The sequence below is a fragment of the Pantherophis guttatus genome, chromosome 8, assembly GCF_059756535.1.
Source record: "Pantherophis guttatus breed Tessera chromosome 8, ASM5975653v1, whole genome shotgun sequence".
Classification (NCBI taxonomy): domain Eukaryota; kingdom Metazoa; phylum Chordata; class Lepidosauria; order Squamata; family Colubridae; genus Pantherophis; species Pantherophis guttatus.
In genome coordinates, this window is record NC_142070.1 from 8395037 (window position 1) to 8418516 (window position 23480).

The 23480-nt window shown below is 44.7% G+C and overlaps 1 protein-coding gene across 4 annotated transcripts in view; it reads left to right on the top strand.

Annotated features, from left to right (window-relative positions):
- The window catches only part of SHROOM3 (shroom family member 3), a 230430-nt gene that overhangs the window by 170288 nt on the left and 36662 nt on the right, over window positions 1-23480 (top strand). For all 4 annotated transcript variants that reach the window (XM_087875242.1, XM_087875244.1, XM_087875243.1 and 1 more), the window contains one exon: window positions 16404-16535. In XM_087875242.1, the coding sequence (XP_087731368.1) occupies window positions 16404-16535 (132 nt within the window). The remainder of the gene's footprint in view (window positions 1-16403; window positions 16536-23480) is intronic.

Genomic DNA, 23480 nt, shown 5'->3' on the forward strand with positions numbered 1-23480 from the left:
CTTTTCACCTACTTATTTTCTCTGTAGATAATATCCCCTAGGAGATGGGATGGGAGGGGGACATTCCTGGGGTTGAAGGCAGGAGCTGGGAAGACTGATTTGGAAGATGGCCAATGAGAAGATGAGAATTGGGGAACGGAAAGGGAAGGGTTTGGGGTCAGAGAGTTAGTATCGGCTACGATGAGTCGGGGCCAGATCTGTCGTACTCAATAAATGGAATATCTAAGCAAAGATTAATTGTTTGGGAGTGCAATTTATTTGAGATGGCATCGAAACCTGACAGTTTGTTTCTCTTTGATTCTCTTTTCTGTGCTTGCAACTGTTTGCAACTGTTTATTGTGTATGACTACAACGACTGGTAAGAAGACTTTGTTATTGGATTATCCCTGGACTATTGTTTAACCATCTACTGCTTTATACGTGAATGACCTGGACTGTTTATTGGACAGTGCCTTATTACTATTTCCTGAAAGTAAACACAACTCAGTGTATCTGTGTGTTGGCTGTGTTATTTCCTAACTACTCTCAATCGCTTTTCATGTGCACACCCTTGCTACTCAAGGGTTGCTCTGCGAATTCCTCAACACCCCTGCTCTGGATCGAGTGCCCAAAGGGCTCATGCGCGTGTGTTAACACGCCGGAACCCCCAAAATGCAATGCGTGTGTAGCCCCCGCCCATGCACCCACCCCTGTGCATGCGTGTATGCCCCCCCGGCCCCCCTGCATGCGGCCCTCATGCATGCATGTGCAGGGGGCCTCGTGCCCCCACACATGCGCTGCAGAGACCCAAAGACCAGCTGGCTGGCGGGAGGCGCGCGCAAGCATGCACAGTGAATCTGTGAGAGCCTGGTGGCGCAGTGGACTAAACTACTGTTAAAGTAGCACTTAGCTGCCAGCTGCCTGCAATTACTGCGAGTTCAAATCTCACCAGGCTCAAGGTTGACTCAGCCTTCCATCCTTCCGAGGTAGGTAAAATGAGGACCCGGTTTGTGGGGGCAATAAGCTGACTTTGTATAAATATACAAAAGTATGAAGGCTATTGCTTAACGCATTGTAAGCCACCCTGAGTCTCCGGAGAAGGGCGGCATATAAATCAAACTAACAAATAAATAAATAATAATAAATAAATCTGAACTGGAGTGACAGCTCACATGCCATCAGAGAGTGTGCTGCATGCAACCTCTGGCACGCATGGCATAGGTTCGCCATCACAGCCCTATAGCATTTCAGACAAATGTTTGTCCAACATCTTCTGAAAAACTTCCAGTGTTGGAGCATTCACAACTTCTGGAGGCATGTTGTTCCACTGATTAATTGTTCTCACTGTCAGGAAATTCCTCCTTAGTTCTAGGTTGCTTCTCTCCTGGATTAGTTTCCACCCATTGCTTCTTGTCCTGCCTTCAGGTGCTTTGGAGAATAGTTTGACTCCCTCTTCTTTTGTGGTAGCCCCTGAAATATTGGGACACTGTTATGTCACCCCTGGTCCTTCTTTTCATCAAACTGGACATACCCAATTCCAGCAACCGTTATTTGTAGCTCAGGGTTGAACAGTTGGGTCCTTGGTGCTCTCAAAGCTCGGTGATTTTCTGGCAGATGTTTCACTACCTAAATCGGTGATGTCAGCACTGAAAGACACCAAGCTCAGATAGCACCCCATAATCCGAAAGTTGCTTGAAGGATCAAGAGGTTGTTATGGATGGAAGCTCATCAAGGAGAGAAGCAACCTAGAACTAAGGAGAAATTTCCTGACAGTGAGAACAATAAACCAAGTTGCCTCCAGAGATTGTGAATGCTCCAACAATGGAGGTTTTTAAAAAGAGATTGGACAACCATTTTTCTGAAATGGGATAGGGTCTCCTGCTTGAGCAGGGGGTTGGGCTAGAAGACCTCCAAAGTCCTTTTCAGTTCCGTCATTCTAATATTCTTGTTCAGAAATTTGTTTCTAGAGCTATGGAATCATAGGAGGTTACAGGTGGCTTACAGGGGATCTACTGGTCAAAATTTGGATGTTTGGCAACTGGCTTGTATTTAGGACAGTTGTAGCATCCCCGGGTGATGTGATCATTTTTTGGGACCCTCTGACAAGCAAAGTCAATGGAGAAGCCAGATTCACTTTTTTTAAAAAAAAATGATTTATATGCTGCCTTTCTCCGGAGACTCAGAGCGGCTTACAATGCGTTAAGCAATAGCCTTCATCCTTTTGTATATTTTATACAAAGTCAGCTTATTGCCCCCACAAACTGGGTCCTCAATTTACCTACCTTAGAAAGGATGGAAGGCTGAGTCGACCTTGAGCCTGGTGAGATTCGAACTTGCAGTAATTGCAGACAGCTGGTGTTAATCACAATGCTATCAGTCTGCTGAGCCACCAGGCACTTAAAAACTATTACTAATTTAACAGCTAGAGTGACACACAGTTAATTGTGGCAGGAAAGGTCGTAAAACAGGGCAAAACTCACTTAACAACTGTCTCACTTAGCAAAACAGGTTCATTTTACGACCACAGTTGAACCCAGACAGAAATGTGGGGCTCAATTGTGATCGTAAATTGAAGAGCAGCTGTTGACTTTAGATTAAATCGCCTTGAGTGGCCCTATAGCAGTGATGGCTAACCTTTTTGCCACTGCGTGCCAGGAGGGGTGGTGGGGTGGTCACGCACGCATGTGCCCACACCCATAATTCTATGCGCCCTGCACATGATCGCACGATCCCCTCCCCACTCCCTCTATTCCTGGCACGCGATGGCCCGGTAGGCCTGTTTTTCTCTCTCATCTGGCTCCAGAGCCTTTCTAGGAGCCTAGGGAGGGCGAAAACGGCCTCCCCCCCATCTGGAGGCCAGAAACGGCCCATTTGCCAACTTCCAGTGGGACCGGAAGGCCCTTTTTTAGCTGTCCCCACCCTCCAGAGCCTCTCTAGGAGTATGGCGAGAGCGAAAACGGCCTTCCCTCCCCCCTTCCCCCGGAGGCCCTCCAGAGGCTGAAAACTACCCGTTTGCCAACTTCCGGTGAGAGCTGAGCTGAGCTCGTGTGCCCACTGATATGGCTATGGGTGCCATAGGTTCGTCATCATAGCCCTATAGCAGTGATGGCTAACCTTTTTGCTATCACGTGCCAGGAGAAGGGGGGGCGGGGGAGGGTCACGCACGCACGTCCCCACGCGCATGCATGCGCAACCCCCTCCCCCTCCCCCCCGCTCCTGGCACATGATGGCCTGATAGGCCCGTTTTTCTTTCTTACCTGGTTCCAGATCCCCTCTGTGTATCTGGGAAGGGAGAAAACAGTCTTTCCCACTCCCTTGGAGGCCCTACGGAGGCTGAAAAGGCCCATTTCCCAACTCTCAGTGGGAAAGGAAGTAACATTTTTTGCTGTCCCCAGCCTCCAGAACCTCTCTAGGAGTCTCTAGGAGCCTCTCTAGGAGTCTCTGGAGGCTGGGGACAGGAAAAAACGTCACTTCCTGTCCCACTGGGAGTCGGGAAGTGGGCCCTTTCAGCCTCCGTAGGGCCTCCAAGGGAGTGGGAAAGACTGTTTTCGCCCTTCCCAGATACACAGAGGGGATCTGGAGCCAGGTAAGAAAGAAAAACGGGCCTTCCCCCCCCAGGCCCTCCAGAGGCAGGAAACAGCCTGTTTCCCTACTTCTGGTAGGCCCAGAAGGCCCGAAAATCAGCTGGCCAGCACGTGCATGCGCCCCAGAGCTGAGCTGGCGTGCCCACTAATATGGCTCCGCGTGCCACCTGTGGCACGTGTGCCATAGGTTCGCCATCACAGCCCTATAGGATATTGTTAAACTCAAGAGAACATTTGCAGAATGTTCAATTAATGGAGTAAACGTGTGTGGTGTGAAATTCCAGAGGCCCGAGGGGAACCGCAGTATAAATAACAGCAAGCAGCTAGAAATTATTTCGGTAAAGAGACAAAACATTTCAAACATTGCAAAAGTGAATTTTTCCATAGGCTAAAACTCGAAGGGGGGGGGGGGAAATCTCGTTCTTTTTTTTTTCGCCACTTACAAAGATGGAACAATATAGTCTGTCCTTTTCAGGGTTTGAACACTTGTCTTCACTATGAATAGGACACTGTCCACGGATGCCATGTGTCGCCGGTTTGTGTGCTGGGATGCGAAGTGAGGAATCCAATAATTTATTTTTAGATAAAAATCTAATAGGGTCTAAGTAAAATTTAGCTCAGGTGTTTGGCAAAATGTAACAGGAGCGATTCTGAGAAAGCCTAATTAAACGTATTGATATGCTCATTGGTTCTGTCTTTGGCAATGTAAGCAATCCTCAATGTATGACCATGGTGGAGCCCAACATTTCCGTTGCTACATAAGATAGTTGTTCTGCCCCAGCTACGGACCCCAAAGAACGCAGCACGCACAAAGTCCGTTCGAACCTTAGTTTACTAAATAAAACAGTTTTTTACAACAACGGCTGTTAATAAACTGCATTAACAGCCGCCAAGAATTCAAAGAATAATACGGAAAGCTTACTGTGGTTGGCAGAATGCCCAGAAGCAATTTGCAGGAAGCTGATAAGAAGCAAGACAAGACACAAAGGTATGTGAACGAAGTTGTTCCCTGCAAATTGCTTCAGTCGGCGTTCCTCCTTAAATAGGCTAAGGGAATGGCCAATTAACCCCAAGCCTTACTCCCGAGGAAACCTCCTCCTGAGGAGCCACTCCTGCCTTTTGGCAGCACTGTGCGCCCATGCATTGAGAAGAGGCTCCTCCTCTTCGTCCTCTTCACTTAAAGAAGCTTCTGGAGGTTCTGAAGGCCCTGGCTGAATCCCCGCCTCTGGCACCACATCTTCTCCAACCTCCTCATTGCCTGACTCGAGTGCCAGCTGCACAGGCTGCTGGCGCAGCACCACACCAGCCTCCTCGTTGTAGGAATCAGCTACTAGCTGCACAGGCCGCTGATGGGCCACAACAATAGTTGTTAAGTGAGTCATGTCCATTTTATGATCTGTTTTTACCACCGTTGAACAAAGCACTCTAGTTATTACCGTATTTTTCGGAGTATAAGTCGTACTTTTTCCCCCCATAAAAGAGGGTGAAAATTTGGGTGCGTCTTATACACTGAATTTAGCCCTGTCCACCCGCCAGCCCCCGGAAAATGGGGCGTGCGGAGGCAGCAATAGGCTATGGCAATTCCTGCAGCCTGAAACAGCTGATCTTCAAGAGGCCGAGCCAACCGACAATCAGCTGCTTGTGCTAATCAGGCTGTGCTGAAGCTGAAATTGAAACAGTCTGTTTGTAGCAAGGAGGCAAATTGCTGGGAGGCGGGGTTGTGTTTGACCTGGTGGGGGACAGAGTCAGCATGGCCAGATGGCCATTGCCAGCTTGACATCACTCATGTCAGTGGGCGCTTGTGGTGGCCCGAGCGCTCTGCCAGCGAAAATGGACTCCCGAGCTCTGTTTTCAGCTGGGAGAGCCTCCTGCAACCCTCTGCCAGCAAAAATGGAGCTCAGGAGGGCCACACATGGCCCGCCCAAACTCTGTTTTGCTGGCAGAGGCACCACGGGCCACTCCTTCATTGTTTCCAGGGCAACTCCGCAGGCCAGAGTCTCGTCACAGGATGTAAGCGGTTCCAAGTAAAGCTGCCTTTTGCAATTGACAGATGGTGATTTTTTTTCAATGCTGATGGAGTTCAAATGGTACTCCAGTTATTCTGGGATTGCATTCAAGACCCCTGTTACTATTGGTGTTATTTTTACTTTCTTTTGTGACAGCGGTTTTATTTCTGCTTACAGATCTTTGTATTTTATGATTTTTCTCCAGTGCTTTCTCCTCTGTTCTGCTGTTTCCAGCCGCTACCATGTCCACTTTCCACACTGTTTTGTCTGCCCTACTGACAATTATGATTAAACAAATTTAGATTTATCTTGCAATGTTTTCGAATATTTCAAATGCTGCACATACCTCCATAATCCGTACAAGAGATTTATAAAATAAATCAGTATGGTAGCATGAAAATAAACTAAGGGAGATAGCAACTGTGGGGAAGCCATTGAGAAGAGATAATATACTACAGCTAGTATACTAATACTACTAATATACTACAGCTAGTCCTTAATTTAGGACACCAATTGAGCCCAACATTTCAGTTGTTAAGTGAGACATTTGTTAAGTGAGTTTTGGCCCATTTTACGACATTTCTTGCCACTGTTGTTAAACGAATCACTGCAGTTGATAAGTTAGTAACCTGGTTGTTAAGTGAATCTGGTTTGACTTTCCTTGTCAGAAGGTTGCAAAAGGGAATCACACGACCATGGGTATACTACCCTGTTTTCCTGGAAGTAAGATCCAACCGGAAAATAAGTCCTAGCATGATTTTTCAGGATGCTCGTAATATAAGCTCGTAATCAGAGGTGGGTTCCAGCAGGTTCTGACCAGTTCTGGAGAACCGGTAGCAGAAATTTTGAGTAGTTCGGAGAACTGGTAGTAAAAATTCTGACTGGCCCCGCCCCCATCTATTCTCTGCCTCCCGAGTCCCAGCTGATCGGGAGGAAATGGGGATTTTGCAGCAACCTTCCCCTGGAGTGGGGAAGGAATGGGTATTTTACAGTATCCTTCCCCTGCCACGCCCACCAAGCCATGCCATGCCCACCAAGCCACACCCACAGAACCGGTAGTAAAAAATTTTTGAAACCCACCACTGGCCGTACCCCCAAAATAAGCCCCAGTTAAGATTGTCAACCAGATGGGTGCATTTAATACCGTATTTCCCCAAAAATAAGACCTAACCAGAAAATAAGCCCTAATGCGTCTTTTGGAGCAAAAAGTAATATAAGACCCGGTCTTATTTTTGGGGAAACACAGTACAACTCTCATAAATATGAACCGGTTGCCAAACATCTGAATTTTGATCACATTATCATGGGGATGCTGCAAAGGTTGTAATTATGAAAAAGGGTCATAAGTCACATTTTCCAGTGCCGTTGTACCTTTGAACAGTCACTAAATGAACTGCTTTAAGTCGAGGACTACATGTTCGCTTTGAGAACAAGTCAAATCTTTTTTTCAAAAATGCACCGAGACTTATTCCCCATCTCCTGTATTTTCAGGTCCATTAGAAACTAATGGGCTCCCTCCATCTCAACTCGACCATTAAAAGACACAATTGCAATAAATCTACAAAATAAAATTTCAAATGATGAATTGTTGAATGGAATACGGGTCGTGAGTATTGACCATGGGGGAGGGGGGGCAATCAATATAGAACTTAAGTTAATGAAAATGGAACTCAAGTACCACTTTGAAGATTGGATTTAGATTCTTCAGGCCCTACATTTTCTTTGAAACGGCAGAGATGGCCATTTTCTTTAGCTCTTGCAAATATTTGATACCCGTTAAGGGAAAAAAATAATAATTCTGGATTGCAGAATGGTTGTTCATGGAATTTATTGTTGCTTTGGTTCTTAATAAACTCTAGGTCAGTGGTGGGATTCAGCCGGTTCGGGCCGGTTTGGGAGAACCGGTTGTTAAATTGCTGGCTGGCCCCTCCCTTCCCCGCCCCTTCTAGGACTCCTCACGTGCCCCGTTTTGACTCCCAGGTAAGTGCAGGGAGGCCTACTAGGCAGGGGTGGGTTCTACTTTCCTTTACTACCGGTTCGCAGCGGGATCATGCACGCACAATCACTTTGCTCGCGCATGCGCCTTGCTTCTGCGCATGCGCAGACCACCGATGATGACATTGGGGGTGGTGGGCGGGGCCTCCTGCTGGTTTTACTACCGGTTCTTGCGAAATGGTCTGAACCGGGGGCAACCCACCACTGTTACTAAGTCCAAAATGGGGTGCGGGAGGTGCAGCGCAGCCCCCTGTGGCCCGATTTTGCTCCCAGGAGTCTGCAGAGACGCCTACTAGGCCCAAAATGGGGCATGAGGGGGTGCAGCGCCCCCCCCCCGGTGGCCCGTTTTTTGCTCCCAGTGGAGTGCAAGAGGCCGAGTGCTGCCTGTCACACCCCCTGGCCACGCCCACCCAGCCGGTCATTAGGGCAGAGAACCGGTTGTTAAATTATTTGAATCCCACCACTGCTCTAGGTGCTTATAAATAAAAATTATTATGAAGAATTTAGATCAGTAACAAAATTACAATGAAAATTAGAACTACTGTTGACATCAGTCATTCAATATGTCCTCTATCTAAAAAAAAACCAGATTTTTTTTTCACACTAGAGCAAAGGAAAAATAAGAACTGTTTTTAGAACTAAAGACCTCTTAAGAGTTTTGTCTGGAAAATAATAATTTTCAAAATCAAAATATATTAAAATAATGTTCAAGCACAAGATGCTCATGGCATCTTAAAGTTTCTTATTTTATTTTTTCTTATGAAACAAGCATTTTTAAAAATATTTTATACTGTAATATACTTCAAATCTTACAGGAAAACACTTGACTGCAGAAAAATAGTTGGCCTGTTTTGGCACTCGAGGGGTTTTTTTTGTAAGATTTTTGCAAAAAACTGGGTCATTTGGCCCAATAAATTGAGTTCTACATTCCTAGGATTTTTAAGTTTACTTTTTATGAAGAATAGTTAAAGCCAAATTGATAGAAGTGGAGGAAAATATTGCTGGGGAATAGCTATATAAGTTATGAACCACTTAACATTAGAATCAGTTGTAATGGAGAAGAAGCTTTAACTAGCAAAAATAAAATATTTTGGGTATAATAAATTATAGGTGGAAATGTGGAATAAATTTTAAAGTGAATGGATTTTGAAATGATTTTAAGAGAGGAGTAAAATATGTTGGTCTTTAGATGTGATTTTGAAGAAACACTGATTAGATTTGAGTCTTTGAAGTAAGGAAAATATATGAAATACTGATTGTTAAAATGATAAATGAATATTATAAAAAGCTGTTTAGATTTGGAATTTAAGATTTAGGGTGATACATAGTAGAATGTTAAATTCTACTAGAACAAAATGTTATATTGAATGATAAGAATTGGGTTTAGATTTGTTCTCTTTTTCTTTTTTTCTTTTTTTTTCTTCTTTAAGATGTTAATGGGTGAAATTTGGAATTTATACTTATTTTATACCGGATCAAACCTTTGCTCTAAAAAGATGTGTTTTATCTTTTATGTTTAAAAATAAATTTTAAAAAAATTGGGGAAAAAAAGATGCTCATGGCATCTTAAAGTTTCATATTTTATTTTTTTTATGAAACAAGCATTTTTAAAAATATTTTATACTGTCATATACTTTAAATCTTACAGGAAAACACTCGACTGCAGAAAAATAGTTGGCCTGTTTTGGCACTCGAGGGTTTTTGGTTTTTTTGTTTTTTTTGTAAGATTTTTGCAAAAGAATGGGTCATTTGGCCCAATAAATTGAGTTCTACATTCCTAGGATTTTCAAGTTTACTTTTTTTCAAAGCGTAGATGGTAGATGCCAGAAGTTCTCTGGATGCTTTTTTTGTTTGAAAGCATTTTTTCCGCGTCTTTTAGTGAATTTCTGCTAAGCACGCAAGTTTTAATTATCCATCTTCTAATTACTCCTTGCATTGGTCTAATTGCTTGTTGTAGCCCTGGCTTGAAGGATCTCTATTGTTCAACATTCCAGCCAATTTCTAAGTCAGACAGAGAACAAGAGCGGCATTTAAATAAATGACATTTAACAATTAAAAACAGGTCTCTCTTCCCTCCTTGCTCACCAAGAACTTTAGCAGGACTTTTTCAAGAACTAAATCAGGATCCCTCAGGTCTTTTAAATAAACAGAATAATTGTGTGTATGTGAATAGAGTAAAAATCCTCCTTCCGGTAATTTTCGAGTTGCTACTTCACTATTCTAAGTTAGGCTAAGTTAATTCTATGCAGAAATAGACTTATAGAAACCAACGTCCATTCCATGGAAATTTCTCTGCATTACAGATAGTCCTTGATTTACCACAGTTCATTTAGTGGCCATTCGGAGTTACAAAGGCACTGAAGAAAGGGACTTACGACCAGTGGTAGAATTCAATTTTTTTTACTACCGGTTCTGTGGGCATGGCTTGGTGGGCATGGCAGGGGAAGGATACTGCAAAATCTCCATTCCCTCCCCATTCCTGGGGGAAGGATACTGCAAACTCCCCATTTCCTCCCGATCAGCTGGGACTTGGGAGGCAGATGGGGGTGGGGCCAGTCAGAATTTTTACTAACGGTTCTCCAAACTACTCAAAATCTCCGCTACCGGTTCTCCAGAACTGGTCACAACCTGCTGAAACCCCCCTCTGATTCAGTGTCACGATAGCAAGTTGTAACGTGCATCCTTTGTGCAAAGTTATCATGTTTCACGTGTCATGTTACCTCATCATGGCTTATTCAGATTCTGCGGACTCCGAAGCATCGATAAAATTGTATAATTCAGTACGTTACTCAACGCAGCACTCTCGTTCTCTTCCGGAGCTAGCACATAACATTGCCTTGTTGACAGACAAGAATTAGTAGACGTTTTCTTAAAGGTAACAAAAGGATGGAACTCTAGAATATTGCTAAAGCAAGAGCAGACAATGAAGTCAGGGTCTCTATTACAAAATGCAAATCCTTCAGAAAAGATTTCCTTCGGGACATCCTGGGGAAACTCCATCCCAGCCAGCTGTGGTATTCACTTAATTTCTCTAAAAGGTAAAGGTACAGGTTCCCCTCGCACATATGTGCTAGTCGTTCCCGACTCTAGGGGGCGGTGCTCATCTCCGTTTCAAAGCCGAAGAGCCAGTGCTGTCCAAAGACGTCTCTGTGGTCATGTGGCCGGTATGACTCAACGCCAAAGGCGCACGGAACGCTGTTCCCTTCCCACCAAAGGCGGTCCCTATTTTTTTCTACTTGCATTTTTTATGTGCTTTCGAACTGCTAGGTCGCACTGCCTCAAAAACATGCCTAAATAGGATGGTATAGAGCCGGGAAAGGTGGGCGGGCCTACCTACGATTTTCACTACCAGTTCGCCTGAACCGGTCTGAACCGGCTGAATAACAACTCTGATCCCAGCGCTTTCCAAATTTGTAAACCAGCCACCAATTTTCCAAGCTTCTGTGGCTGGTTCAGAAAGGGATTGATCTTGGGTTCTTCTGCATGCCGGCTGCCCAAGCAGGCCTATGAGCCTGGAAAAATTGCACCTGCTGAAATTTCCCAAAGATGTCCCAAAAATGGTTTCTCCAGAGGCAACTGGACTTTTTGGTTTTTCTTTTGAAGATGTTTCGCTTCTCATCCAAGAAGCTTCTTCAGCTCTGACTGGATGGTGGGGAATGGAAGGACCCACTATCCTGTCAGAGCTGAAGAAGCGTCTTGGATGAGAAGCAAAATGTCTTCAAAAAAAAGCCAGAAACTCCAGTTGCCTCCTGAAAATGCACCTTTGGGACAACCATGATCTGGATGACTGAGACTCTCCATAGACATATCCCAAATATTTTTTTTTCCCCAAAGGGCATTGGACTGTTCTTTGAAAACATTTCATTTCTCCTCCAAGAAGCTTCTTCAGTTCCGATATCTTGAGTTCTGAAGGAGCATCTTGAATGAGAAGCGAAACGTTTTCAAAGAAAACACCAAGAAAGTCTGGTTCCTTTTGGAGAAAACACCTTTGGGACAACCATGACTTGGATGATTGAGAATCTCTGTAGACACCTGCTGAAATGCTTCAAGAAGAGGTACTTGGCTTCTCTGTCACGTATCATAAAGCAGGGGTCTCCAACCTTGGTAATTTTTAAGATTTATGGACTTCAACTCCCAGAATGCCTCATGTCTGCCTGAGGAATTCTGGGAGTTGAAGTCCATAAGTCTTAAAATTGTCAAGGTTCCAGTATGTCTGGCTAAGGAATTCTGGGAGTTGAAGTCCATAAGTCTTAAAGTTGCCAAGGTTGGAGAACCCTGTCATAAAGCACCTCATTGGAAGAAGGACTGGCACAGCCTTAATCTCTCGGATAGAGATCCCTGCCTCATAATTAACATTATATCACACTAATCCATGCAAAACTCCTGCATGGAGCTGGGAAATACTGATGTGTGTTCATATGTGGACATCTCGGCCTTTCTCCATGGGTTATAGGAGATTATCCGTTTCTATCCTCTCAATGCCTTGTGAAGTAGATTAGTCTTATGTTTGCTGAAAGGTGTTCATTTTCATTTTAAAGCTGAGCAGAAAATGGAATGCCGGTCTCTTGTGATCCAAGCTAAGTTTCATGATTTCATGATGGGAGATAATATTGGAGATTCCCAGGTCATAGCCAACTCTTTGACGTCACCTTGGCTTCCCCAAGTCCCTAAATGCACTGGACTGGACAAGATGACCTATAAGGTCCCTTCTAACTCTGTTAATCTGTAATCTAAATACTGACCCAAGATAGCCAACACACTTGGAGCTGCCGGGTTGAGGAAATCTGTAGGGTCTTTGGTGTTCTCCAAGCTTGGTGAGTTTCCTCGCAGACGTTTTATTACCAGATTAGGTAACATCATCAGTGTTAGGTGGTTTCCAAGCACCGTTGATGTTGCCTAGTTTGGTGATGAAATGTTTGCCAGGAAACCTCCAAGCTCAGAGAACACCAAGGACCCCACAGTTGAATCCGGAGCTACAAATATTTTCTTCTTGAGGAAATGCAGTTTTAACTTTTCTCCTTACGTTCATTGTCTCCTTGGTCACTGAAGAGAGGAACATTCTTTCTTTGCACCATGCAGATCCAAGAACAGCTGGTAGTATGGAGCGAAAAAGTTAGAGGACGGGTTAAGCAGGTGACGGAAGATCTGGAGTGCAAGAATATTGTTGAGATGCTGAAATTGAAGGTGAAAGTATTCTTGCATTTCCCCAGCCAGGCTTCGAGGGTAAAGCAATGCAGGGGCTTAGCATTCTTGCAACAAGGGGGAGGACAAAGGGCTGGTGAGCACCCAGAGTAGAGGTGTCCTTCATGGTAATGGAATCTCAACCATCTCAACTATCTTAAGCTCTCAACCCACCAAATATACAACATACTCTCCTCCTCCCTCCCCCCAATACAGATTTGACAGCAGGAGTTGAACATTAGAACATTTTTCTTTCTCACCCTATTCGTTTTCTTCTTTCTCCAAGATCAGAAAGTAGGATTCTTAAGAGGACCAAGGGGTGGGTTGCTGGGGGTTCGCAGGGGTTCGGGAGAAACTCTAGCTAAAATTCTGTGCAGTTCGGAGAACCCCCAAATCCCACTTCTGGCTGGGCCCGCCCACCTCACCCCATCCCGCCCCTCCCAGGAGTCCCCACGTGGCCCATTTTGGATGCAGGTAAGTGCAGGGTGTGTACAGAGGCTAAGGAAGGGCGAAAAACAGGCCTATTAGAAGTTCGGGGAGGCTAGAAACAGGCCCGTTTCTGGCCTCCGGAGGGCCTCCGGAGCCTGGGGAGGACGTTTTTGCCCTTCCAGAGGCTCGAGGAAAGCCTCCGGAGCCTGGGAAGGGCAAAAATGCCCCCTCCATGGTACAGAAGACCGACTAGGCCATGCCCACCATGGCCATGCCCACTCAGCAACCGGGCAGAGAACCCCTTGCTAAAATTTTTGAAGCCCACCCCTGAGAGGACCCGCTTTGGTTGATGTATCTGTGGGCCAGTGGTGGGTTCCTCCCGGTTCGGTCCGGTTTGGCCGAGCCGGTAGCGGTGACGATATGACATCACTGAACCGGTTCTTCTCCCCCCCCCGCCCTCCCGCGTTATTCTTACCTTTTATTTGGCCCCACCCCCAATCTATTGCTGCCTCCTGAGTCCCAGTTGATGACTAGAGGGAAAAAACCTGTTTAAACTCTTGCCGTGGGGCTTCAAAGGGCCGTCCTACAGCTGATCAGTGTTAAAAGCAAACAAATGAGTCGGGTCGTAAGTGTGACGACTGGTCGTAAGTGCGAGGACCTTCCAGAAATGACTCTGACCAGCTAGCCACGCCCACCTAGTCACATGACCTCCAAGCCACACCCACAAATAAGCCACGCCCACAGAACCGGTAGTAAAAAAATTTAGAACCCACCCCTGCTGTGGGCAAAGAATTAGCATTCCATTAATTCAGCCATTATTTGTACATTATTTGTACATTATATTGTCCATGGTTTGGGTGCAGGAATCTCCAATGAAAAGTGGCTAAAATCAGGCCTCTCGCATGGCAGACACGAAACCTTTCCACAATGTCACCCTTAAATCAGTTACACCTAGTTATGAGCAAACCACTATATATTTATAAAAGTAATTACCTTTCCCATCTATTAATTTTTCAGGATTCCACTAGATAAGAGTACATTTCAAGGTGCTTATTATGATCCATTTATTCCTGTGGATAACAACAAGGAAAATGGAGTTGTTTTGAAGCAAAATATAAGTGAAGAATAATTGCTAGGCTTAGCTTCAGCTTTAATAATATTGACTTCCTTGATTTGATTATTCAATGGATCATTTTTTTAAAAAAAAATCTCTTGCAATCTTGTTTTGGTTGTATGCGTATCTCTGGCTTTCTGGCTCCCCATAAACTGAGCAAATTTTCAGTCCTTTTTTTTTTTTTTTTTAATTTTGATTTATATGCCGCCCTTCTCCGGAGACTCAGGGCGGTTTACAATGCGCTAAGCAATAACCTTCATTCTTTTGTATATTTATACAAAGTCAGCTTATTGCCCCCACAACTGGGTCCTCAATTTACCTACCTTAGAAAGGATGGAAGGCTGAGTCAACCTTGAGCCTTGGCGAGATTCGAACCTGCAGTAATTGCAGGCAGCTGGTCTAAATAACCAGCTTAATAACAGGGTGCCTTAGACCACTGTACTACCAAGGCTCTTTGTCCTTCTCTGATTGATTGATCTTTCATGCTGAAAACAACAAAAATGAAATAAATTAAAATCCTCTAATAATGGAATTCAGATGTTTCCTTTTTCACTGCACTTTTAATGGAGACTTCATTGCACCAGTCACGTGCATGCAATTGGGAGAGACGTGTGTGATAAATTCTGATAATCTGCTTGTAAATGCAGGGGGTATGATGGAGAAATTATTAAATGAGCCAATAACGCAAACAGGAGGGAATTTTACTTTACTTTTATATGAAGTGCATTAGAGAAACATCCCACCATCTCTCGATAGCTATAATAGTTATGATAGGTAATACTTACGTAAAATTTAATTGGCAGTTTTCAGTGTAACACAGGCAAGAGGCAGGTAAAAACATGTATTATTTTTGTACTAATATATAAATATTGAGTTAGTTTGCAATTTCTGTTTGAAAACTATTTGTTATCGGTATAGCAGACAGGAATGGACTAAGTGGAGAGAGGGAGGGAGGGAGGAAGGAAAGAAAGAAAAAAGAAGAAAGAAAGAGAAGAGAGGGAGAAAAGGATGGAAGTAATAGAAAGAAAGAAAAGAGAGAAGGAAGCAGAGGTGGGTTTCAGCAGGTTCTGACCAGTTCTGGAAAACCGGTAATGGAAATTTTGAGTAGTTTGGAGAACTAGTAGTAAAACTTCTGACTGGCCCCGCCCCATCTATTCTCTGCCTCCCAAGTCCCAGCTGATCGGGAGGAAATGAAGATTTTGCAGTAACCTTCCCCTAGAGTGGGGAGGGAATGGAGATTTTACAGAATCCTTCCCCTGGAGTGGGGTGGTAATGGAGATTTTACAGTATCCTTCCCCTGCCACGCCCACCAAGCTATGCCACACCCGCCAAGCCACACCCACAGAGCCGGTAGTAAAAAAAATTTGAAACCCACCACTGGAAGGAAGGAATAGAAAGAAAGAGAAAGAGGAAAGGAAAAGAGAAAGAAAGAAAGAAAGAAAGAAAGAAAGAAAGAAAGAAAGAAAGAAAGAAAGAAAGAAAGAAAGAAAGAAAGAAAGAAAGAAAGAAAGAAAGAAAGAAAGAAAGAAAGAAAGAAAGAAAGAGAAGGAAGGAAGAAAGAAAGAAAAGGAAGGAAGGAAGGAAGGAAGGAAGGAAGGAAAAGGCATAACTCAGTTTCTTCTGCTTTAAAATACATTTCCTTGGGAATAAAAACGAATTTTATTCTGAATCCCATGGATCAAGTTGGTTTTTGATAATTTTATATCTTGTGATAAATCAGTGTGTGTGAGAGAGAGAGAAAGAGATCATCCATCCATATTCTTACATAAAGTGATATTTTTAAATACACATTACTTATAATTGGATTGTGACGGCAATTTTTAATCTCATAACTTTCAAATATATGGAGATACATTTCCTATAACTCTCTGCCTTAAGTCATACTGGCTAGCAATTTAAGCAGCTGCGGTCTCAATACCCTTGGCGGATACCAACATGGAGAAGGCTTTTTCTGAAAGCCGCTTCAGAGAACTTCAGACTGAAACCTGGAATGGAAATGCTTTAATAGCGAAGTACTTGAACTCCGCGAACGTATTCGGTTCAGAAAGGGATGTTTTATCTTGATCGATGTATGAGCAGGGGTCTCAAACCTTCCCTTTGCTTTTGGGCCCACAGAGATACCTTGGCAGCAGAGGGGCTTTCCGCGACCAACACCCCCCAGTCTCCCAATTCGGAGGGTCACAAGTCCGACTCGCAGTCTGGCAAAACATCGTGGTTGAATGAAGTTAAGCTGCGGTTGAAGAACAGGTGAGCGCAAGGTTAATTCTGCCCAAATAAAGAATTCTGTTATGCCAGAAGACAAAATGGGATCTCTTAGTTTCTTTTCCGTGTTGGTCAGTTTTCACAAAATTTGGGAGACGTAAATCTAAAAGGAGGAAAGATTCAGATTACCGTATTTTTCGGACTATAAAACACACCGGTATATAAGACGCACCAAGATTTCGAAGAGGTAAGGAAGGGAAGAAAAAGATTGTTGCCCTCCCTGGCCCCCAGGAGCACTCCGCAGGCCTCTCAAAGCCTCTGCGCGCTCTCTTTTTGCAAAAAATGGGTGCGTTTTTTTGCAAAAATGGGACGCGCGGGGCTGGGCTTCGGGAGGCCAAAAAAGGCTATATTCGGTGTATAAGACGCACCAACATTTCCACCTTCTTTTAAGGGGGAAAAAAGTACATCTTTACTCCAAAAAGTATGGTAGAAAGCCTCCAATTAACAGAACAGATTTATTTCTTTATTTGTCAAATTTAGGTACGATTCATCTCACTCTCAAAGTGACTCTGGGCGGTGTATAGTTTTATATGATGTTTGTTTACACAGGTACTCCTTGACTTGCAACCACAATTGAGGCCCACATTTCTGTTGCTAAGTGAGGGAGTTATGAAGTGAGGTGGAATGTTTTTTTTGGTCTAGTTCAGGGGTGGGCAAATGTGGCCCTTTTACAACCTGTGGACTTCAACTCCCAGAATTCCTGAGATAGCCAAGCTGGCTCAGGAATTCTGGGAGTTGAAGTCCACAGGTCATAAAGGGGCCATATTTGCCCACCCCTGATCTAGTGGTAAAGGTTCTCATCTAGAAAGAAGGAGACAATATGTTCTCGTCTCGCCTTAGACGTGAAAACTGACAGGGTGACTTTAGGCCAGCCACCAGGAGATTGTGAGTTCTAGTTCCACCTTAGGCATGAAAAACGGCTGGATAACTTGGAGCCAATCACCAAGAGGTGGTGAGTTCTAGTTTTAAGCATAAAAACACGCTGGGTGATTTTGGGCCATTCACCAGGAGACTGTGAGCTCTAGTCCCACTTTAGGCATAAAAAACGGTTGGATTACTTTGAGCCAATCACCAGGAGACTGGGAGTTCTAGTCCCGCTTTAGGCATAAAAAACGGTTGGATTACTTTGAGCCAACCACCAGGAGACTGGGAGTTCTAGTCCCGCTTTAGGCATAAAAAACGGTTGGATTACTTTGAGCCAACCACCAGGAGACTGGGAGTTCTAGTCCCGCTTAGGCATGGAAGCTGCCCGGGTGACGGGCCAGTCCCTTTCTCTCAGTTCAACCCACCTCACAGGGTTATTGTTTGTTGTTGTGGGGAAAACCGGAGAAGGAAAAAGGAGCATTATGTTTGTTTGCTGCCTCGAGCTTTTTTTAAAAAAAATAATTTAAAAAGGGCAGGATAAAAATCGAATAAATTAGTACTAACCTTCACTCATAGGTCAGATGAATAGAAGAAATAGAAGAACAAAACTGGGTCATATGAAAAGAGACATCAGGGTCCTGCTGAGATAGATGGGTCAGATCAACTTCATGGTCCTATCAGGGAAATTCTTTAAAATGGAATAGACAAGAATCTTGCAAGATTCCTTGCAAAGAGAGCCACAAAGGAGCAAAAGGCTGAGGGATGCCACAAAACCATCTCCACATGGGCATCATGTATGCCAAGAAGGACATTTCTATAAGGCCCCAGTGGCTGAAGAGAGTAGGGTATCTAACCTGGCTAAAGTGAAGGCCTAACAAACGTGTGGGATTCAAAAATTTTAGCAACGGATTCTCTGCCCGGTTGCTGGGTGGGCGTGGCCTACTCAGCCTCCTACACCACAGCATTTTTGCCCTCCCCAAGCTCTGGAGGCTTTTCTCAAGCCTCCAGGAGGGCGAAAACAGCCTCCCCCAGGCTCCAGAGGCCCTCTAGAGGCCAGAAACGGGCCCGTTTCCAGACTTCCATTTTTCGCCCTCCTGGAGCCTCCGCGCAAGCCCTGCACTTATGCGTGGAGACTCCTGGGAGGAGTGGGGTGAGGTGGGCATGGCCAGCCAGTCCTTGCAACTACCGGTTCGGTGAACCAGATGTAAAATTAGCATCCGCTTCGCCCGAACCGGCTGAATCCCACCCCTCCTAACAAGGAAGGGAAGAGGACACCTGGAGGCCGTGCGGGCCTGGATGGGGAGAAACAGGCTCCAACTCAACCCCTCCAAGACCGAGTGGCTGTGGCTTCCGGCGTCCCGATATAGCCAGCTGACGCCATCGCTGGCTATTGGAGGCGAATCACTCGCCCCCACGGAGAGGGCTCGTAACTTGGGCGTCCTCCTGGACGCACGGCTGTCGTTAGAAGATCATTTGGCGGCCGTGGCCAGGGGGGCTTTTTATCAGGTTCGCCTGATACGCCAGTTGCGCCCCTTTCTAGATCGGGACTCCCTACGCACAGTCACTCAGGCACTCGTCACTTCCCGCCTGGACTACTGCAATGCTCTCTACATGGGGCTCCCCCTGGGGTGCACCCGGAGGCTCCAGCTGGTCCAGAATGCGGCCGCGCGGGGGATTTTGGGGGCGACGAGGCGCTCCCACGTGACACCTCTCCTGCGCGAGCTGCACTGGCTCCCGGTGGTCTTCCGGGTGCGCTTCAAGGTGTTGGTGACCACCTTTAAAGCGCTCCATGGCTTAGGGCCGGGGTACTTACGAGACCGCCTTCTGCCACCAATAGCCTCCCACCGGCCAGTACGCTCCCACAGAGTGGGCCTCCTCAGGGTGCCGTCCGCCAGACAATGTCGGCTGGCGACCCCCAGGGGGAGAGCCTTCTCTGTGGCGGCGCCCGCCCTCTGGAACAACCTCCCCCCAGAGCTACGTACAATAACAGACCTCCGGATTTTTCGTCGGGCCCTGAAAACCCATTTATTCCAACTAGCTGGGCTGGCTTGAGTCAAATTTTAAATGGATTTTAAATTGGAATGTTTTAATTACGGCCAAAATTATTTAATTATTTTAAACAGTTTTTAGATTCTGTATGTTTGTATGTATGTCTTGTTTTTACTTTGGCTGTTCACCGCCCTGAGTCCTACATTGGAGAAGGGCGGTATAGAAATTTAAACAAATAAATAAATAAATAAAATAAAATATTTGCAAAAATTAAAAAAAAAAACACATGAGTTTGGAGGATAGATTGAAACTGGAAATCAATAACCCAGATACTCTGCTCAAGATGACTCCTGTCTTTGGCTCAAAGAGAGACCTGATGTCTAGAACGTGCTGTCAACTCTTGTTAGCCAGGTTGATTGAAAACAGTTTTCTAAAAAGCAGGGGAGCCAGACTCAGAGGGAAAAATAAATTAATTTAATCCAGAAATTAATGAGATATTTCCAGACTCTATCCCTCTTGGAAAGGAAGCCAATCCCTGATCTGTACTATTGTACCTGTGGACTAGCTCAATCTGATTAGGAAGGAGATTATATTAATCTTTCATGTCCTGTTGACCTCAAACGGCACTGTTGCTATCAAGATCCGTCTTCTCGGGAGGAGGAGAATGCGATCAGCAAAATGTTGGTCTTGCCCCAGGCAATTCCTGTAAGATCTTTCTCCGCTGTGCTCCCTCAGTGGAGAGCTGGAGAGAGGAGAAGGAGCAAACACGGAACCAGTGAACCTCTGGTCATGGATGGTGCTTCCTTGGAGTTGTCTTGGTGAAAGGACAGGTAGAAGGAGGCTCTGTGAGATGAAGTGACTAATGTTCCTAACAAAAGATTGAATCATTAAAGAACAATCAGGTTCAGCCCGGTTCTTTTTTCCCTATGTTTCCTTTTCCTTTCCTTTCCTTTCCTCTCCTCCCCTTTCTCCCTTCTTCTTTCTCCCTTGCCTTTCCTTTCTGTCCTTCTCTTTTTCCTTTCTTCCCTTTTCTTTCCTTTTTTTCCATTTCCCTTCCTTTCTTCCCCTTTCTCCCTTCTCCTTTCTTCTTTCTCCCTTTCCTTTCCTTTCTGTTCTTCTCTTTTTCCTTTCTTCCTTTTTCTTTCCTTTTTTCCATTTCCCTTCCTTTTCTTCTTTTTCCTTTTTCCTTCCCTTCTTTCTTCTTCCTTTCCTTTCCTCTCCTTTCTCCCTTCTCCTTTCTTCTTTCTCCCTTGCTTTTCCGTTCTGTCCTCCTTCTTTTCCTTTCTTCCTTTTTCTTTTTCCCTTTCCCTTCCTTCTCTTCTTTTTCCTTTTTCCTTTTTTCTTCCCTTCTCTCCCCCTCCCTTCTTTCTTCTTCCTTTCCTTTCCTTTCCTTTCCTTTTTCCTTCCCTTCCCTTTCCTTCCCTTCTTTTTTCCTTTTCTTGCATTCCCTTCCTTTATTTCTTCTTTCTGTTTTTCATTGCCTTCCTTTCCCTTCCCCTTTTTTTTCCTTCCCCGCCCCCCTTTCCTTCCCCCTTGCAGAGAAACAAAGGTTAACTTGAATCTGGGAGCTATCAAACAATCCAGTTCCAATGCCTTAATTCAAAAGACCTACATTATTTGAAAGGGGGCTGAATTTGCTTCCGGAGATGGCTTTGACTCCCAAAAAGGCAAACTGTTTTTCAAACTGCATTGTAGGTTGCGTCTTTGATGGTGTGAAATGGAAAGAAAGCTTCAAAAGCACCTCGGTGACAAAAAAAGAACCTTACCTGGAGTTATTTTTGGTGCAACAGGTAGATATCTTTAGGAATTTTAGACTGTTGTTGGCCCTTTTTTTTCCCTTTTTGCTAAGGGAGAGTTTTAAAGTCGAAAGGTAAATAACAAATGGCATTCCTGATTTCTAGGCCTCCTGTCCCATTCAGGATATCCTGCTTTGGCTGCTGTTTTCTTTCTCTGATTCTCCTGCATTTTTCTTTCCCGTCGCTTAACCTGTTAGCAGGTGTGACCAGAACAACCAGTCCTGTAATTAGAGCTCTTTTCTGTCCCGAGGTGTTCTGAAATTATATTTATCTTTCCTTGCTTTTACTTCACGAGCACTAGTAAAGGTAAAGGTTCCCCTCACACATACGTGCTAGTCGTTCCTGACTCTAGGGGGCGGTTCTCATCTCCGTTTCAAAGCCGAAGAGTCAGCGCTGTCCGAAGACGTCTCCGTGGTCATGTGGCCGGCATGACTCAATGCTAAAGGTGCATGGAACGCTGTTACCTTCCCACCAAAGGTGGTCCCTATTTTTCTACTTGCATTTTTTTTTAACGTGCTTTTGAACTGCTAGGTTGACAGAAGCTGGGACAGGTAACGGGAACTCACCCTGTTACGCCGGACTCGGGATTCGAACCGCCGACCTTTCAATCGACAAGCTCAGCGTTTTAGCCACTGAGCCACCATGTCCCTTCACAAGCACTAGAAGAACTCAAAAGCAGGGTGTTTTTCACACACCCATATCGAAACAGCAAACATATGAAGCAGGAAAGGAAATAGGGGTAGTCCTCGACTCATGACCACAATGCAGCCCAAAATTTATGTCGCTAAGCAAGACAGTGGTTAAGCGAGTTTTTAACCAGCTTTCTTTTTCTGTGCTCGCCTTGAGTGCATTTAAGGTCTGTCATGGGTAACCTATCAGATGCCGTTGTTGTTGTTGTTTTTGTAGGGTAATTTGCAATTATACGTTGACCTTAGAAAAGGCAAAAATAACCACAGAAGTAAAGAGTTTGAGTTTTACTTGTGGCCATTTCTTGATTATTTTTACTTCAGGTTCACCACAGGGCAATAGGCGTTTTAGAATATTCAAGCAGAACAAATATCTAATACAGCGATAGTCTATATTACTTTGTAAGCTTTCTATCAAAGAGAAATTTGCTCCCTTTTGTGTAGATGTAGCCTGAGGGATAGAGTTTCATTTTAATAACGATTGAAATAAACTTCCTTCTGGTTCTGTTTTTCCTTAGAAAATAATATGCTCCCTTTCTCTCTCTCTCCCTCTTCCTGTCTCTCTCCCTCTATTTTCTCTCTCCTCTCTCTCTCTCTCTCTCTCTCTCCCTCTTCCTCTCTCCCTCTCTCTTCCTCCCTTTCTCCCTCTTCTCTCCCTCTCTCCCTCTCCCTCTGTCTTCTCTCTCACCCTCTCTCTTCCTCCCTCTCTCCCTCTCCTCTCCCTCTTTCTCTCTCCCTCTTCCTGTCTCTCTCCCTCTATTTTCTCTCTCCTCTCTCCTTCTCTCTCTCTCTCCCTCTTCCTCTCTCCCTCTCTCTTCCTCCCTTTCTCCCTCTCCTCTCCCTCTTCCTCTCTCCCTCTGTCTTCTCTCTCACCCTCTCTCCCTCTCCTCTCCCTTTTTCTCTCTGCCTCAGTTTCCTTCCATTCTCCTTCTCTCTCTTTCTCTCTCTCTCCCTCTCTTCCCACCTCCGTCTTTCCTTCTCTCTCTCCCTTTCTTTCTCCGTTTCCCTCCTCTTTCCCTCTCCCCCCCTCTCTCCCACTTTGTCTCTCTCTCTCCCCCCCTCTTTCTTTTTCTCCTTCTCTCTCTCTCCCTCTCCTCTCTCTCTGCCTCCCTCTCTCTATCTCATTTGCACAGCATTCCTGTATTTATAACACTTTTACATTCCTTGGATGTTTTAATTATAATTATCCAAAAGATAATTCTGAAAAGAATGCAATAAACGAAAGGTAGGAATTAGAAGTATTTGTGGATTTTTTTCTTTCAGTTGTGATGGAAGGTCATAAGACAATTAAACACATGGCCAGCATTGAAAGTGTCACATTTTCACCTGATGTCCAACAGCTGTACCTTAGAATCCAGTGGAAAATGCTTCTAAAATCTGATGCCTTTGATTAAATTTCCAAACCACTGGTGAAGCATTAGACAGAAAAAGAAGAAGAAATATAAAGAAATTGAAAATATTTCTATGTTTTGCTTTGGGGGAGTAGCATTCACATATTAGATAACACAAGATAGATTTCTTGGGTGGTGAGTCAGAAATTATCCTCAAAACCAGAAGGGAAATGATGAATTAAGTGATCTTGCTGCAGAATTCAT